At 37.2% G+C, this 19872-nt stretch overlaps 2 protein-coding genes across 3 annotated transcripts in view; both read left to right on the forward strand.

Annotated features, from left to right (window-relative positions):
• The first annotated feature begins 187 nt into the window (after positions 1-187).
• Positions 188-3853, forward strand: LOC113100428 (cell surface glycoprotein 1-like). Its single transcript, XM_026265197.1, has 4 exons — positions 188-1488; positions 1731-1855; positions 2015-2098; positions 2386-3853. The coding sequence occupies exons 1-2, from the start codon at positions 211-213 to the stop codon at positions 1779-1781; spliced, it is 1329 nt and encodes a 442-aa protein (XP_026120982.1). The 5' UTR covers positions 188-210; the 3' UTR covers positions 1782-1855; positions 2015-2098; positions 2386-3853.
• A 434-nt stretch (positions 3854-4287) lies between these two features.
• kank4 (KN motif and ankyrin repeat domains 4) overlaps positions 4288-19872 on the forward strand; it is a 44084-nt gene continuing 28499 nt past the window's right edge. The window contains exon 1 of one of the 2 annotated variants that reach the window (XM_026265194.1): positions 4288-4418. The gene's annotated coding sequence lies outside the window, so the exon portion shown is untranslated. The remainder of the gene's footprint in view (positions 4419-19872) is intronic. The other variant, XM_026265193.1, reaches the window with a different exon arrangement.

Here is a 19872-nt window from a genome sequence, read left to right on the forward strand (position 1 = left end):
ATCTTAACATCTTTGCCTATAAGGCAACCTATGGGATGACCTATAGCTGCAGTATCCTTTGTGCAAGCACCTGTGCCTGCTGCGTCTCCTGAGGAAGCACCTGTTCTGGCCAGAACCCTGCAAGGAGCAACTGCTGCCAATGGGTCCCTACAGGGGGCACCAGTTCCTGCCAGGCCCTCACTGTGCAGAAAATTAAGGGTCCCTGAAACCATGAGGCAGTATGTGACAAGGAATATAATTTTAACGCCTTTGCCCCTAAGGCAACCCATGGGACAACCTACATCTTCCAGGACACCTGTTTCCACTGCATCCCCTGAGCAATCTCTGTCTGTTGCATACCCTGAGGATGCACCTGATCTGTCCAGGACTCCTGAGGATACACCTATGCCTGGTGTGTCTCCTAAGGGAGCACCTCTTCCTGCCAGTTCACCTCTGAAGTCATCTGTGCTTGTTGCATACACTGAGGAGGCACCTATACTCACCACCTCCCCTGAGGGAGCACCTCTTCCAGCCAGATCCTCTAAGGGAGCACATGTGCCTGCAGCGTCCTTGGAAGCAGCACCTGTTCCTGTCAGCTCCAATCAGGAACTGCCTGTGCCTTCCAGGATCCTAAAAGGACCAGTTGTTCCCAACGGGACCAAACAGGAAGTATCTGTGTCTTCCAGTACCCCAAAAGGACCAACTGATCTGGACGAGTCTCAGTGGGAAGTGTATGTGCTTTCCAGGAACCTGCAAGGAGCAACTGTTACTGACGGGTCACAACAGGAAGCACATGTGCCAGCTAGGCCTCCATGGAGGCAGAAACTGAGGGTCCCTGAAAATATGAGGCAGTATCTGACAAGAAAATCCATCTTAACATCTTTGCCTATAAGGCAACCCATGGGACGACCTATACCAGCAGCATCCTATGTGCAAGCACCTGTGCCTGCTGCGTCCCCTGAGGAAGCACCTGTTCTGGCCAGAATCCTGCAAGGACCAAATGCTGCCAATGGGTCCCAACAGGGAGCACCAGTTTCTGCCAGGCCCTCACTGTGCAGAAAACTAAGGGTCCCTGAAAACATGAGGCAGTATGTAACAAGGAATATCATTTTAACGCCTTTCCCCTTAAGGCAACCCATGGGACGACCTACATCTTCCAGGGCACCTGTTCCCACTGCATCCTCTGAGCAACCTCTGTCTGCTGCATCCCCTGTGGAAGCACCTGTACCGGCCAGGTCCAATGAGGGAGCACCGATGTCCTGTGCATCCCCCAGGGAAATACCTGTACCCCCCACCTCTCCTGAGGGAGTGCCTGTGCTCTCTGCATTGCAAGAGGAAGTACCTGTGCCTGCTGGTTCCTCTGAGGGAGCAGCCGTGTCTACTGTTCCAGCCAGATCCTATGGGGAATCCGCTAGACCCATCAGGTCCCACAAGAGAGCACACAGACTTACCACATGCCCACAGGGGTCACCTCAGAAGAGGTCATCCCCATGGAGCAATGAAGCTTCAGTAAGTCCCTATATCTCTTACTTTAACTTTTCAAGTTAGAGGTTAGAGAGTTTGACTCCTAACCCTGGGGTTGTGGGTTTGAATCTCAGGCTGGCAATACCACATATGGGTCACCATACTTGGCTGAATGTCAATCACTTCACTAATATAATCATTATTCCACAATGATATGCCTTTAGATTTTGTCTAAGAAGCTCTCGACCTGCTTGTGCATTACATTATGATGTTTATTCTTTCAACAGGACAATGTAGGCATGGTTCAGCTTCCTCCACTGAAAAAAAACAATGTATGAAGGAAGACTGCACAGCCTTTCCAAGTTCTCAGCACAATCTGAAGAGGCTGTGCCCATGGACCATTGGAGACTCTGTAAATCTCTCCTATTTGTTATTTAGATTTTCAGATTTGTTAAAATAACGTTATTTTAAATATTTTCTATTATACTTAAATATAAAGTTATGTCTTAAGACTATGTCTAAAAGCTCTTATTAAACCTGCATGTGCATTACATGTCTGTTTTTTCAACAGGATGATGGAGATGTGCATCAGCCTCCTCCACTTAAGAAACGATGTGTGAGAAAAGCCCAGTACCTAAATAGCACACCTGTAAAGGTTAGAGCCTCCTGTCTCTCATTTTTACTTTAAAATAATAATAATAATAATAATAATAATAATAATAATAATAATAATAATAATAATAATACAATAAAAAAATAAAAAATAAACCACTGGATCTCCTGTTTTAAATTCCTTGTATTATATTTCAGTACACATTTCAATATATGACAAGTGTCACACTTTTACATTTTTTAGACCCCTGCATGTATAAAGGTAAAAGTGATATGTCTTTTTCCCTTCTTACCATTTACTAAACCTATTTTTTTCTGCTTTCTCAACAGGATTGTGTACGTCAGGGATTTCCACATCAAATGAAAGGGCATCAAATGAAAAAAGGACCTTGACTTTGCACTTTGCTACTTTGCACTAATGTCACAGTGCCAACATTGAGTTCGCAAGGTGGTGCAGTGATCAACAACTGAAATCACACTTCAAGGCACTGATAACTTCCATAAAGCTTGTCTGACTCTAGTGTGTCTGGGTAAATTTTGTCATGTTATCTCACATAAAGAACCAACAGTTCTGTTTGCATGGTAGTTATGATTCAAAACCAAAACTCTTACTAAATAATTCACTCACTGTTTAATACTGTCTGTTCTTAGTACCCTGAAAATATTCTGTGATTATACTACGCATTATTAAATTTAAATCAGATATATTTGTACATTTTATACTATTTATGCCATACAGTGACGTGTGATGGCAAAGTAGATATAAAACGGTTTCTGACAGGTTAAAAATATAAAAGAAACATTGAGTTCTTCATCTGCAATTTTTTTTCCCGGATGACCTCGGTAGCCCCACGTGTGTGCTTTTATATGCAAAATGACATAAGGCTTTCAGTATTAACAAAGCCTGCAAAGAATGTGACGACTGTGTTTTAGGCCTACTGTATAATTCAATAAACAAATAGTCTGATATAGTTTAGACTAGGCAACATTTACTCACAATAGTCGTGTTTTGCTCCTAAACGATTAGTGTTTTTAATAAACCGATGTTCTTTCTATTTGTCCTACCCTGTCAGATATTGCTACATCCCATTAAAACAGTGGGTAGTATACAATTCGACAATGAAAAATGCGACTGTAAATATATGGTTTATTAACATCTACATTTACCATCACCCCTAAACCTACCCTTACAGTAATGCAAATATAGTAATTATGTGTTATAATATGTTGTTCTAGCTAGAAGGGATAGAGCTACAGGAAACCAACAATAAATATTATCTTTGTACCTATTATATTGTTTTTTTTTTATTTAATTTTATTAAAGTCTACACCTACATCAACCCTAAACCTACACTTACAGTAATGCAGATACATTAAATGTTGTTCATTGATGTGCGCTGTAAACCCTGGTGGTAGGAAAATCTGACAGGTAGGATAAAATGTAATGATTTGGTTTTCAACGAATTATTCAAACGACTCATTGGTAAAGACGGTTATTTTTCGCCATTTATTGGCAAAATGATGTAACTTGCAGAAAAATTAATATAAACTCTTATATTACTATGTATACTTATATCTGAATATAGGTTGATACCTGAGGAAATGCTCCTCTTTTCATTCTAATACAGTGTTAACCAAGAATCCTTCAAGAACGCAGTCACTGACTCAAAAGCTTCTACAGTCACTTCTGTTAAAGCTTTTGAGTCTGGAAATGCAGAGAAATAGACCAGCACGCTCAAAGAATGACAGGCATGTCCTGCACTCTTTTCAGCCCCAGCTGAGCTGTGTGCGCTTTTTTTTTTTTCTAAATCACTTTACCATACTAAACCTACCTCAGTGTCAGTGACACACAATACACACACACACACACACACACACAAAGAGAGAGAGAGAGAGAGAGATGATGATGTCAGCTCTTGGGGCAGAGCTCAAGAAGCATACATATAGGTTGTTAAACACCAGTTTGATCTGTACTACTTTAATCCTAAAGCATTTGATTGTGATAGGAAAGCTAGATGGGGGGGGGGTGTTGGCTGATAATGCTGTGTGTGTGTGTTTGTGTGTCTGACCCTCTGACTGCTATTGGATGAGCTCTGCGGGAGGGGGTGTGTTCAGGCTCACAGTATAGTGCTTGTTATGAGCGCCTTCTGCCATCCCCTTCCACAAACCTCAATAACAACAGTATAGCAGCCTCTGAGGCTGGGTGTGTGTGTGTGTGTGTGTGTGTGTAGGGGAGTGAGGAGTGCCTCTACCACCGTTGCAGCTGGTTGCGGCTTCCTCCCTGTACTGGATTTCCTTGAAGGTCTGCCTCATCACCTCTGCAGTGCCTAGGAAAAAAAACAGGGCCCCCCCCAGAGACTGAGGTAAGTGATGTGAGATAATACATTCCATGTCTGTCAGCTCCGTTATTCAACTTTTCTGTTGTTTACCTTTGGAAAATGCAGCACACCTCTATAGATCCCACTCACCATCCCTTAAAACCTACCTTTTCATTTCTTGTTGAACATTTTGAGGCAGTTCTTTTTATTATATGCTGTTCTTCTAGTAATAATTCAGTATTCTAGATCGGACTGCATCCTTCATCGCAGACCGTGGTTGTTTCTATAGTAGCTATGGTTGCCACAACAGCATTTCTGGCCATCGTAGACTCTTAAATGCTGTCTAGGTGGGCAGCCCGTGTCTCAAAGCACAAATCATCTCATCTTGGGCTTGGCTGTGCTGTTTCAGTTTACCTCCCCGCTGGGTTGTCGTTATGCCGAGCAGCGTGCGCGAGACACGCGAGCAGGGAGCGTTGCGTTTAACCGTGCCGTAGTGCAGCACTGCGCCGCGCGCTCGATAGCTCAGGCTTGGTTATTTCGCGATGGTGACTGGCTCATTTGCAGCGACCCAGAGACGGTGAGCTCAGCTGGTCGAGATCTCTCTGATATCACGCGATGCCCGAGGCGAGATCCTAGCTGCCATGAAGAAAGGTTCCTGTTTGAGTCGCGTGCAGAGCGCGCTTTCTTGCTAGTTACAAGCGCAACAGAAATAGAAGGGTTTTGGATGCTATGGGGTTGGTCACTGTGCATATATTTGCAGATAACAAGGTTAGGCTTCTTTATTAAGCAGTGCATTTTCTTAACAAAACAGATATGCATTGGAGAGTCCAAATATTATTATATTCACCTGACAAAAATATGATCTTATTACAGACAGTCAATTCCTTCTCACAGTGTGCAGATTATACAGCATTTTTGGGGGGAGGGTGGTGTCAAATCCCCCTAATTAGGGCTTGTTCCCTTGAAAACAAATTGTTCTATTTATTTCATATGAGAAAAAAACGACCTGCAGGTGCTTCTGAGCTGGTGTCATTTATATGAGAATGTGTGTGTGTTTGCTTGTTATTATTCATAGAACAATGTATTTATAGAAATATGATCATAAAAGAGACAATATATATATATATATATATATATATATTATATATTATTATATATTATATATTATTTAAAGTGAGAAATATATATATATATATATATATATATATATATATATATATATATATATATACTATTTAAAGTGAAATAATATGTAAAAAGCAATGTTTAATATATTTTCAATACAACGGAGACATAGAAAAGATAAAATAAATTACCAGTGCATGTCACAAAAAGACCTATTGTAATTTGAAAATTATTTATGTAGCTGTGGAGAACCTCCACAGATTGCATGCTGCCTTTCCAAAATTGCCTTTACATTTTCATAGCCCTTGACCTAAAAATTTTTCTTGATGAAATGATCAACCCCCTTGCAAGTTTTTGTATAATTGGCTCACTGGCTTTGCACATGTAATGCCTCTCTAGGAGCCTACAAGCTGTTTGATGTTCTCAGGAATGCAGAGGTACATTAAACATGTGACCTAAGGGCCACCCAGGAGCTCTGACTCCTTACAGAGTGTGCAAGTTTACCATCACTCTGGTGAGCTTTACTTATTTGATTTTGCTAGCCAATGTTTTTTTTTGTTGTTGTTGTTGTTGTTTTTCAAATACAACTTGCCAGATGCCTCTACATTTAATTTACTGTGATAAATGCAAAAAATTTAATTCATTGGTTGCATTTAGTTATAGATTTTTATATGATTTATATATTGTTTATTTATTTATTTGATTATGGTCATCCGTGGACTATTAAAGTAACATCTAGTAAGCCCAGGAGACATTTACTACAGAAATAAATGGTCATGTTTTTGCTCTTATGATCAGTCATGTGGGCTTCTTGCACCAGTGACTGTAATTCCATGACCTGGTAGAACTGTATAGGGGTACTTTATATCTGCCAGATATGTTTTAACTCTCTTGACTATTGCTGTTAGACTAAAATGGTTGTATTGCATGTTTCTTAGGTTTTTGGATGTCTGAAGTGGTGGGCATGTTGTGGAGGTTATGGAATTTGGCATAGCGAGGTCTCTTGGGGGTTCACATATGAGGCTCTGTGGGGGCGATTCCTTGTCCATTGTTTTCTGTTGAAGGACATTTCTCACAGAACGGAGATTGAAACAATGGCTGATATAATTTGCAAGCTGCTCCTGCCCTTCAGATGTATCCCTCATATGTGCGTCAAAGAAAAAACATAGTATGCGATCAAGTGCTCACAAAACGATTTTTTTGAGAGGTACTCAAAGGAAAATCATCTGACAAAAGAATTGTTGTATATTGGCTTTTCATGGTTTTCATGTTCTCATAAATAGAAACTTAGATTTGTATCAGAACCACAAAGGTTGACTGGATTTTGAATGTTATTGTGTCTTCATGTGAGGAAATCCCTGAGGGTCCACTGGATGTGACTGAGTAGCCTGAGGCGTCCACATGACTTTCTCTTTTCTCTGATATAAAATAACATTTTGGGTTCCACAAAGAACATTTTTTCTTTAGTGTGAAGAATATTTCAACTCTTTGTCCATTGAACTCTTTGTCCAATGAAAATGTTCCATGAATGATATAGGTTCTTTATGGAAGCAGATGCAAACAACAACAACAACTTGTTTTTAAGAGTGTACAATGAAAGTGAATAGTGACCACAACTGTCAAGCAAGATTTTCAAAGAATTATGTTTTTCAGTTTTTTACTAAAAATATCATATTGCTTTGGAGAATTTTAAATGTAATGCACAAACCATTTCTATAACACTTTCTGTTTTGCTTTTGACAGCCCTTGTTCACCATACATTCATTGCGTGGGCTAGAACAAGATGTTCAAATGTTGAAATGCTTTTCAGTAAGATTCGTTCTGAATAAATGTATTCTAAATTTCATTATCAACTCATTATTAATTCATTTATTATTCACTTTATGACATGCCTATTCCAAACACATTTCAAATGTTTAAACTTTCTATTTATCAAAAAATCCTGCAAAAAAGCATCACATTTAAATTAAGCAGCACAACTGTTTTCAACTGTGATAACAAAAAATGTTACTTGAGCACCATATTAGCATATTTGAATGATTTCTAAAGGAAATGGCATGTGACATTGACGACTGGAGTAATGACTGCAGGAAATTCAGCTTTGCCATCATAGTAATTACATTTCACTTTTACATTCCAAATTTTACAATATTAATGTTTTAACAATTTATTTTAGTTTTACTTTTTTATAAATACATGTGGCCTCAGAAATCTTTCACTAACATAAAAATCATACAGACATCAACCTTTTAGTGCAGAAGTGTAAATTACTGAGATTGAATTGGACAGTTGTGTACTGTATGTTAAGCTATGATATTTCATCCTATTTTTTCCAACCATTTATCAGTGAAAGCAGCACAGGTTGGTTGTGAGTTAGGAATGTAAATAAGTTTGCTCTATATCAGCAAATCAGTTCCACTAGCATGCATTTGTGTGCTGGCTTGTGTATGGGCATGCAAATGCTTAAAGACAAACTGTGCTCTTCTGGTTGATCTTTTGAACAAATTTTCCATTCAATTTGATGGGATCCATCCAGGCACATAATGTCTTCACTCTGTCTCCTGGACCAGTGAAAGCCACATGGGTATTCAAGTTTCATCCAAATTCCCATACCACCATTTTTGTATTAAAATTTGTCAAATTTGACAGCACTGGGGCTTCTGTTGCCTCATGGGATACCAGATTGCTTGCTGGTTGCACACTTCAGAATCTCAGCAGATGCATTGTGTCATCTGGGTATTGTTTTCCTTCTGTATGATAAATACTGATAATGAATACAGAATATACAGAATATTTCCTACTCCTCTTTTTTGCATACTAAGCAAATGCATGTTGTATTTTCCCCCAATCCTCTTTTCTTCAGGCTTACAAAACCTGCAGATGTATTTCATCCATAAAGAAGCTTGGAAAAGAGGTCTATGCAGCTGTCCAAACATGCTGTCAGTTGTTTGTGAGAACGGGCTTTAAGTTGTTTTTATTCCTACATTTATATTTTATTTTATTTCAGCTTTTTTTCTTTAGAGAAGCTGTAGATTTTGGCCTTAGAGAAACTTGGAAAAGAGGTCTACACAAAAGAGTTAAAACCTTCTGCCTGTTACATTTATGAACTTTCTGTTCCCTTATTTGGTCACCTTCCTCCTTGTTTTGGTTAATTGATTATTCCCCACCTGTCTCCAGTTCCCTCATTACCTTCTGTGTGTTTAAATACCCGTTCTGTTCAGTTCCTCCTCGTCCGTGATTGTATGTACATGTTAACCTAAGATAGTATTGTAAATGTGGCAATGAATGTAACTTATAGTGTGAATAGCCTAGTGTGAATGTCTATTGCACTGCTGTTATTGTAACTGATCCTATTGATGATAATGTGTTGTGTATAGTCTGTCATTCTCCTTTGTCATCCAGTAAACTCCTCATTTTGATCTCCATCCTCCTCGAGCAGTTTAGTCTTTCGTTTAGCACTACACCTATTTCTAACACTGACCTCTTCTGGCAAAAAGTTCTTTTTCTCTGTTTATTTGCCTGAATGCTTTCCTGTTTTAAGTGATAAAAAGACACTTGCGCAAGCTTCAAAACATAGTCTTCCTATATATTTCATTATTAATCCATGGCAACCGTGACATTTATGTAGGTATTCATAAAGAATTACACTCTGGACTAGAAAGATGCAATTAGTGCTGCATGAGTTGAGAACTCAAATCATCTCTTTTATTTATTTTATTTTTTTTACAATCACCGTCATTCACGTTCACCTCTGCACAGCTTGGGCTGGATATAGATATGATCTGTCACGTACTGTGAAATCTTCAGAGGACGGGGGATTGTCTATCGCCTTTCTTGCACTCTTAGATGTGCAGTGACATAAGCAGCCTCCGGGAGAGAGCTGCAGCAGTCAGCAGAAGTGCAGAGAAACTGAGAAAGAATACATTGAAGAACCTTGTTACAAACGCTGAGATTTTAGTATGCACATTCTGATGTTGTGTGTCGAAACAACCTTGTACTAGTTCTCTGTGGACTCCAATAATGTATCCAGACAGTTGGGGGGTGTAAAAGTGTCAGAGATGTAGGTCATATGTAAATATGTTTTTAAGTAATCCTTTTTTATTAATGCCCTGTCTGGCATCAAGCTTCTCTGTATATGTCTTTGTTATGAGAATATATAACGTAACCTGGTAAAGTATGCTGGCTACAAAATGAAAAATGTGTTACTGATGTTATACGCTTTCGTTTTGTCAGATGTTTAAAGCTTCTTGTCAGACAATTTGTCACTTGCCAACATAGTAGATTTGTCAGTCATGAGGTGTTGAACATTAATATGAACGATGAGCATCTGTTGCTGTGTTGCTATGTTGTGTGTTACATCTGTTTTTTATTTAGTTCGTCTTTGATGTCTACACCTGCTGCTTGAATTTATGACAGTGGAATGGGTTATTTACACAAAAAACTGCTGTTGACAGCTAAGACTTTTCATATAATATTCACAAGTCAGTATTTAAATCTTAAAGAACAAAAATCTGTTATGTTTCTGGCTTTTCATCAAATATTTAAAATATATTGAAAGTTTTGTTCTTTGGAGGCACAGAGTAGTTTACTTTTTCAGTAGTTTTCCAGAACGTTCATTAAAACTATTACACCATTTTTGGTTTAGATTTACAAAATGTGTGTACTATTAACAGAAAAAGTCTGTTAAAATCTTATAAAAATTGTTTTTTTTTTATATGTATATAACAAAAGTCAGCTTATGCGATAAAAACAGTAAATGTTTTAGTATTGCATTGCAATTTTACTGCAAAATACTGCTAGATTGATTTTTTTTTGGTAGTAAAAACCATATAATAATGAGACAATTTAACATGAAAAACATGAAGAAGAAAAAGACATTCTCAGAATTCTCTGTGATGCATTTTGGTTCAAATAAATTTTATTATATGATTTCATATAAAAATATGTGTGTTTATAAATAAACAGGCACCAATATTGTAAAACTGGAAACATTGTCACAGTATTTAAGTTTAGTTTTTTTGTATTTTACGGTACATTTATTATTTTTTATTTTTAAATATTGATTTAGTTAATACATTTAAGTCAAATTAGGATAAGTCCTAAAATGTTCACGTGAAATATCAATATAAAAATTAAGAATTTGAATGATTAATTGAAAACTAGATGGATTTAATATTTAACGTGATTAGGGTTTGCTCCTGACTGCACTGAAATGTAATCTGAGGCTTAGTAACCATAAAATCAATTTATCTGCCTTTTACATGCATTGTATAACTCATGGTAAAAATCTAAAAGCTTGTTTGATGATATCTGATTCCCAACATATGCTTATGGCAAGATATAAATATTGTTGAGAAAACTTTGCATGATCTTTGAAGTTGGTCAAAATGTCTTAAAGCATCCGGTTCTTATTCACTCTAATTTACCATAGCAGACTCATCCTCAGCCTTTCCCCATTTTTAATTATCATCGCACCCTTGGGTAATGAATATTTCATACCTGAAGTAGGCCTATATATTTCATGCAAATGCAATCAAAGGCAGCAAAAGCATTTCTTTTAATTTGAGAAAACCTTCTCTATGACTCAAAGACAATGGTGGTTGTTCTAGTGGGCTTTTACCCAGCACCGAGAGCAGAAGCAAGATTTTTCCTTGGATGTGCAGTGGAGGAGAAAAAAAATCACTAAGAGACATTTTAATTCTCTCTACCAGTCTTTTATTTTTTCATCTTTTCTCACTATGTAGCATTGGCCTTTATATGTCTGATATTATATACTGTATAGCTGTTAAATGAGTGACATCACCCACTGAGCAATACTTGAGAAACCTCAGTGTTTCTACTGCTTGATATTTAGCATTGATAGTGCTGTGATGAAGAGACGTTAATTGCTCTGCAAAGCAGAAAGCTTGACTGAGAGTGGTCTCATCCTGCTAGATTAATGCAGAGGAAAGCTGCACTGAAACTGATTAGACACTAATCCTAAGGGACGGCCATACACATTTATAGCTGCGCAGATGCAACCAACACTTCCACCGCTGATCGGGTTATTGTTCTCCTCACATCTATTAAAGGGATAGTTCACCCAAAAAAAGAAAAATATCACTCTACATATATATTACATAAATATTAATGACTAATTAATGACAGAGTTTTCATGTTTGGGTGAACTATCCTTTGAATCATTATCTTACAAAATCTTACAATATTTTTTTCATTTCCAGGTTGATTTTGCTATCTAAAACAGCATGAATGTTGTTGAAAAATCCATTCTGGATTTGAAAGTTCCTCTTTAAGATTCTTTGCTTATTTTATTTAGAATATTGTGCTCTTGTGTTTTATATTTGGGTTATAAGGAATAGTTTTATGTTTTCAGTTTTAATTTAGCAATACAATAGTTCTGTCAGTCTGTGTGGTGATTGACGATGTGCAACAGATGGCTTTTTTGGATTATGTTTTGTCAGTAGAGCAAAAATATACAAAATAACTGGCCATATCGAGTCTAAAATGTAAGTTTTAACCATGATAAATATTTGGTTGAAGTAATAACAAGCGTCCAGTATCATCTGAAATCCAGCAGGAAGAGCACCACATTTTTTTCTTGTTATTTCTGGTCAGACTCAGAACTCTAGAAAGTAAGTAGGGAAGTATAGATTGCAAAATACGTTTGGTCCAAAAGGAAGAAGATGTTTTTATGCATCTTATTGCTTCAGCCACATCCTAAAATACAATGCGTGCCCTTTCTCACAATCTAACAGAAAAACCTAGTAGAAAATGAATTCAAGCTATAATTTAGGACTACAAATAGTTTTTTAATTCAGAGCTTTGGTTACCATGTGGCCACCTGCTTTTCACTACTTTTCTCTTGCCATTCCAACCATCTGTCTGTGTTATTTAGATAACAAATCTTTCCTGTCTGAAATAAAGCCTTCATCCAACCTCAGCTATCTAGAACAGCAGCTTGAGATGGTTTGAGATTCAGAATGGATTTGACACAGAAGGAAAGAACAGTAAGAAAACAGATAGCGACACAAGTGGAGAACTGAAATTGCTTCAGAGAGCAGCTCTGATAAGAATAAGATGCATCACTGGATTTCAGAGCGAGTGAAAGATATAGATGCAGCGTGCTGCATTGCCTCTAGCTCTGCTTTGGCCTTTTGAAAAAGTATTAGACTTTTCAATATGAAAGATCCTCAGTGTGCCAGATGCTTCCTGTTGCAGATGACCGCTAACTGAACCCCTGACCACAAATAACACATGCTTTTATGCCTGTGTTTGAGAACAAATAGACAGAATAATTTGCCAACCACTTTTGTGTTCAATGCTAATGATAGAATTCCTCTGTTTTGTTTATACAAGCGAGAATGAGAATAAGAAATGAAAGGAAGAAATTGTAAATAGTAAAATGGCAGCCATTCATTAAAAAAGAGAGCCAAATACCCATCTCCTCTTTGTTTTGTGCATTAGTCAGAAAAACTGATCAATAATTATTAAATATTATTGCTGATTCAGTAAGCCATCTTGTTAATTTATTAATGTTTATTAATTTAGGCCTAACCTAAAATATATACACTTCAGACCTCTGACCTCCTTATGACTCTTGAATTTCCCCATAAGTTCAGAAAAAGGGCAGTGTTACGCATAGACATTAAAAGAAATGGACACAGCGACCCCGTTGGATTCAACGGAGAAAAATGAAGTCAATTAGAAGTACGCACTTCCTGGGGATCAAGCGTACTGCGCAGACTCAAACTGAGCTTGATGACGTAGATGTCATTTGAGCAACCTGTAAGTCTTCTAATCGCTGTGCCAAGAGAAATCTGAATAACCCACCAAATCTTCCAGAGAATGCGAGCGTGAACAGGAGCAAATTTTGGTAAGTAATCTGATTAATTATCTCCCTTGACTTTATGCCTCCATGTCCCCCCCAATAGCCTCATACACAGCAAAAGATTGCCTGCGAGCTTCTCCTCCTGTCTATATGGTAATTTCTCTACTGTGCGACAGATAGTCGCTGGTTATGACGCAATTGTTAGCCTATTTTTTACAAAAACTGCTTCTACGGGACCATAACATAAGATACAAGGTAATGGAGCCTTTTATACATTTTCGTGTTACTTTAGAAATAATTAATGGACAAATGGAGTCTTTAAACGCCTCAGATGTAAAGTTATTTGCTGTCAAAGTGACGCCAAAATGAATGGGAGTCAATGGAATGCTAACAGCAGGTGGAGGTCCGCTAGCCAATGGCGGCGCCCAGGGGTGCTTCAAAAAAATATGAAACCCTGCCCCCCTGGTGTTACGCCTACAGTTTAGGAACATGATGATAGTTTCTATTTTAAGCAAGGTGTAATTGTGAAATTAGAAACAAGCAGCTTCCCATGGCTTGAACCCACTGGTTAAAACAATGTCAACTAGAAAATAGCTGACAATGCCAGTGCATGAAAAAGTATAGTTTACAGCATGTTAACATAGGCTTTCCTCTGTGGCTGAGAATAGTACCTCTCCTTTTGAAAAAAAAAGAAAGAAAAAAAAATTAGTTCCCCTATAGATTTTATTCTATGAAAAATCTGAACCACAGTCCTCCTTATTTAAGTGTTAAAATATTTAATGATTTTATGTTGTCATATTTTTGAGTATATATAATCACTGCAGGAAGACCATAACAAGATCTCGGTCATTGTTTTGTTTGTTTTTCTGTGTTTTCAAATTTGATTTCTCAGAGTGCTTGTATGTTCATTGAATATGCATTTTTACATAAATCTGCTGTGCAGCTGTATCCTTACAGTCTTATAAACCACAGTTCAGTGTTTGGTCAGTGGTTTTATTTTGTCCTTCGGAGACGTAATGATCAGATGTTTCACCATCAGCGGAAATGGAATAGGAGCCTTGCCCACAGATCCTTAGAGACGGGCCGCACTACACGAATGTGACCTTGGGAACTCATACTGTACTCTGTTATTTCCTCTTAAGCTGGAGAAGTTTTGCATTTCATGTGGCCTTTTCTTTTTTCTTCTTCTTCTTCCTCCTGCTTTCTTTTTTATCTATCATCAGGAGTTATGAGAGGACAGATCAAGTATTTTCCTCAGACATGTCCAATGCGGGAATTATCCAGACTCTTTTCCAGCAAGTATGTTATCACATTTCCAGATATACCGCACATGCCATTTACTGATAACAGAGAGCACTTCAAGTTCAAGTTGTAAGTGAAATGGTGCCAGGTGTGGGAGAGGATTCCTTTAAAAACTTGATCTGTTTTTCTAAGCTGTTACTTCTTAAATATTCTCACGCCTCTGATCTGAGAGATTCCCTTCTGGAAGCTTCCAGCCTTTGGAAAAATAAGGATAGCCAAGATGGGGGAAAAAAAGAGGGAAAGAAAAAATGAAAGAGATGAAGTAGGCAGATCAAAGAATAAACACATTGCTGCTTGTCTGCTGGAAGAGGAGGAAGCCGAAGCCTGTGGAAAAGTTACGGTTCCAGCTTTGTAGAAATGTGTAGAAATGCCAGGCCTCATTTTTCAAAAAGTAACATTAAAACGTGTCTATAAGCATATTAATATATAAAAAGCCAAGTACACTTTCACAGGAATGTGAGCAATTTTTTGCTAATAAAGCTATATGCGTTAATTAACTTGAAAACTTTAACCAACATCTGTAGGCAAGAAAAATGTTTCTGGTTTATTAGAAAAATCTCTCTGCAAAAGAAGAAAACATTAAGCTGGATCTCTAGCCATTAAAATATTTTAGATCCCCCGAGAGGTATTGTGTGCTGCCCACTGAAATGTAACCAGGTTCTTATTTCCCACAATGCTAGAAGGTAAAAAGCTGTGTAACCACCCCCACTACTGTATCTAATCTGAGCGACACGACCTTCCATTTTAAGCATTAAAATATTCACATCTAATGCATGTTTTGTTAGGAATTTTAGTAGTTGTGTTATAACACCCTATAGACTATATCTGGTACATATAGTTTTAATAGCTATTGGTAAAAATTCATGTGTAAGCTTTTATCAAAGAATTCAATCCTTTATGTACCGCACCACTAGCAGTGCAAATGTCCACTGACATCCAAGAGCTACCAAAAAGAGATAAATGACTCCCACTTGCAAAGAGGGGAAAATCAATTCACTTTCTCTTTCACTCTTTCTCTCTCATAATTGCGAGAGGCTCACAAGAGAGCATGCAGCGTTTTGAGATTGATTCTGTTGACAGCAAATTTGCAAGTCTGAAAAGTAGCAAGTAGTAAGTCATATAAAAAGTTCTCAATCGATGAAACTGCCTATACGGAGCAGAGCATATATGGAAGGCTTTTAACCGAATCATTGTTTTGCCTCCTGTAGGCATACTTTTGGCCTGCTGTATTTTTCAAAACTGCCATCAAAGTGCTGAATGAAGCATTTCAAAAATACAATATGACATTTCTGACAAATATTAATTTTTTTATGAGTGTGTGCAACCCTATCTGTCAGAATTTTTGCAAAAGTCTGTATGTTTGTATATTTGTGTTGTACTTTTTCTATTTGCCCTTTTCTTAGTGCCCAGGGCTTAGAGATACATGTTGGTACATTTTATGAGACCTAGTGGACCTGGGCTTCACTTGTCTGTCATCGCATTTCTATATGAGCATTCTTGCTTGTTTGCAGCTGCTTGTTTATCTCTCTCTCGCGCTCTCTCTCTCTCTCTCTCTCTCTCTCTCTGTGAGTGTGTATGTATAAGTTCATGTTTCTATTGGTGAAAGGTAGGATGATGCAATGGCAACAGTTCAGGGGCCATTCTCTACTCACATTTCTTTCACCAAATCCCATAAGCAGCAGACTGTCTCTAGCTATCAGTGTTTAAAAGAATGTGCATCAACTAACTAACTAACTAACTAACACAAAATTAACACTGAGGCATTTCTCATAATATCCTTTTTGGGGGATGAACTATCCCTTTAACTATGCGAGTAAAAGATGGCAGAATTTTCATTCTTGAGTGAACTGTCCCTTTAACTATGTTATTTCAGTTAGTATTCCCACTCTGAATGTAATGGATAGACTGTAAGGGTTTGAGAGGAGCAGATAGAGCACAGGGAAACATATCTTGGGAATGAGGGAAAGAGTGACAGTAAGTTATTGTGGAATGGACTGGAAAACAGCAGTATCCTGTCAAGAAGTAAATCATGCAGAGGGATGGAAAAATGGGCCACACAACATATGAGTTTGCCCTCACACACATACACCTCTCTTCATCTGTTGACATCAGGTCGCATTTCTTGAGAGCATCTTTATCTCAGCAGAGTGACAGTCCCATTTCTCACACACATTCATTATCCCACCCTCACCCTTGTGTGTGCGGCCCAAAGCATCTCTCCATAGTGACTCAATACAAATCTGCCTGCCATATTTTGATATGAGAAATAAAACTGGATACAGTCAGATAGTCAGTATTGCATTGTAATGTTTACTTTACAATAATGACCACCGACTATTCATTATCCAGCTTATTCTATATTAATAAATAAATACATTAACATAAGAATTATTGTTTATATATATATATATATATATATATATATATATATATATATATATATATATATATATATATATATATATATATATATATATATATATATGCATAGCTCCATGTATTATACTTGGAAAGAAAGAAAGAAAGAAAGAAAGAAAGAAAGAAAGAAAGAAAGAAAGAAAGAAGAAAAATAATTGTGTCATGAAAGTTGGTTACCAACATTATACAAAATATCTTAAAACCGTGAGCTTACATCTTGCATTTTTTGGTCTCCAGCTCTCCACCATGGAATAAAAAATAAAAAAGGTAATTGCTACTTTTTTATCTCACAATTCTTCTTTGTTTACCTCACAATTCTGACTTTTCTTAATTGTGAGTCAGAAATCTCACAGCTCTTTTTTTCTCAGAATAGCAAGTTAATGTCCTGCAATACTTTTATTTTTATTTTTTGTCTCACAATTATGAGTTTAAATCTCTTAATTCTGACTTAATATATCTCAATTATATAAAAAAATTAAATTAAATTAAAATAAATAAAAAAATACTTCAAATTATCCCTTTTCTCACCTTCATGACATGAATGAAAATCAATTGAGGACAGACATAGCATGCATGTAAAGTATATTCTGCATAGACTGTTGCTGCCATTCATTCTGTAAGGCAAGAAACTCTTATCTGGTCATATGTTTTTTAAATTTGTTTTTGAATACATTGTCGGGATTTCTCGACTTCTCATCATTTTGTCTATTTGTTTTTCTGTCTTTCTAAGACATGATTAGAGGACTATAGATGGTTTCTGTTTATGCTGAGCAATCTGCAACCCATCAGCCTGTATATCTTTTTTTTGTCTGAATAAATAAATGCAATAAAAACACATGTCTGTTTACCCATGTGGGATCCATTAAATAGCTATGCTCTAAACATAATATTTTGTTACTGTGCAAGATAAATTCATTCAGTGATTTGGCAGATATTGTTTTGAGATGGATATCTCTAATGTAAATCTCATTCACACAAAAGAAAGTGGAACCCATTTGTGCTCAGTCTCTAATAACTAAAAGCCATGCACATTCACTCATTTATCACAAAAAACAAAACTGCAAATACTGCAATTTTACTGCTTTTCGCCTAAAACATTTTAATTGGATGCAGAGTATAATAATCATCAGTAAAACAACAATAAACCATACATGTAAAAAAAAAAACTATAAAAACAAATATATAGGGGCAGTAAAAATAGGGTTAATCCATTGAACATATTCTTTGGCTTTGTGCTGAGAGCCCCACACACATGCCTGGCTGGGAAACTCATGATTATTGATAGTGGGAGCAATTTGGCCACATCCTCAGCAGCAGAGCACAAACAGCCCCCAGCAGCAGATCTGTAGAGTTCCAGAATGTGCCTTGTACACACAAAACAGAGCCTGTCCATTTAGGAGATTATGAGAAAGTCTGTTTTCTCTTTATCTTTCTCTTTTGCCTTCTCTCTTCTTCAGTCAAACACAGTAGTGAATTGTATAAACAACTGCACAACATTTGTGCAAAAACCTGTATCTTAAGATGGTCACATTAGGCAAAACAATTGTGAATGTGAAGTAATGTGAATGACATGTAGGACCATGAGCGAAAACGAACGGTTAGAGAGTCAGACTCGTAATCCAAAGGTTGTGGGTTCGAGTCCCATACCGGCATGAATTGTAGGTGGGGGGAGTGAATGCACTGTCTCTCTCTCACCTTCAATACCACGACTGAGGTTTCCTGAAGCAAGGCACCGAACCCCCCAACTGCTCCTCGAGCGCCGCAGCATAATTGGCTGCCCACTGCTTCGCGTGTGTGTTCATGGTATGTGTGTATTCACTGCTGTGTGTGTGTGTGCACTTAGGATGAGTTAAATGCAGAGCACTAATTCTGAGTATGGGTCACATGTCATGTCACTAATGTGAACCTCTCAACTGTGCAGATTCTTATTGATTGACTGGATTTTGTCTGTGAAATTTCTTTATGAACTTTATGAATCCCTAGTCAAAATTATTCATATCTGCTTTTATATAACCATTCTTTAATGTATATATATATATATATATATATATATATATATATATATATATATATATATATATATATATATATATATATATATATATATAATTTTATTTTTTTGTATTTTTTTTCTGTGTAAAGTAAGCTTGACAGCAGACTTGAAATTGGAGAATCGTGCCATGCAAATTGCATGCAGTGGCCTTGATTTTGCTGTTACTTGATTTGCATTTAGTGTGTCACACTACTTTAGTGTGTCAGGCAGTGTATGGAAATAAACACTGCTGTCAGTGGGCACAGTTTGTTTTAAGTCATTCATCCCCCAGTGCTTTCTTACTGTGGTCTCATCTGTTTGTATGGACTAATGGTAAAATTATATGCTACAGAATGGCATGACCTCCATTATAAATGGGGATGGGTAGGGGTATGTTGTAGATGCTTGCCACTACCCATCATAATCAATACCCATCGCTTCATGTGCCTCCTAAGCACATGGTGACCCCAGACTGGATTCTAATTTCCAGCTCTATTGTCTTCCCAAGCGTGGAAATTTTAGTATTAGTTTCAAAGACCATGCAAAATTAATGAGAAAAGTAAAGTCTGAGACACTATCAAAACATTGCTATTTTTGAACATCCCAGTGTCATGAATTTGGGGAGCTCTATCTGTTGGGCTGACCAATTATTTTATTAATGTAATATTTTTAACAGCATGGTCTGTCTCGACTTTAAAATGCATTGACAAACATGTTTGTGTGAGTCAGTGTATTCCTATTGTGTAAAATAATTCATTTGACTTCTTTTGCCTTCAGTGAAGTATCATGCAGGG

This window comes from Carassius auratus, chromosome 6 (assembly GCF_003368295.1).
Source record: "Carassius auratus strain Wakin chromosome 6, ASM336829v1, whole genome shotgun sequence".
In the NCBI taxonomy this organism is placed as follows: Eukaryota; Metazoa; Chordata; class Actinopteri; order Cypriniformes; family Cyprinidae; genus Carassius; species Carassius auratus.

Coding starts and splice junctions, on each gene's coding strand:
- LOC113100428 (XM_026265197.1), top strand. CDS start 211: ATGAGGCAGTATGTGACAAGGAATATAATTTTAACGCCTTTGCCCCTA. Junction 1,489..1,730: donor CATGGAGCAATGAAGCTTCA/GTAAGTCCCTAT, acceptor TTCTTTCAACAG/GACAATGTAGGCATGGTTCA.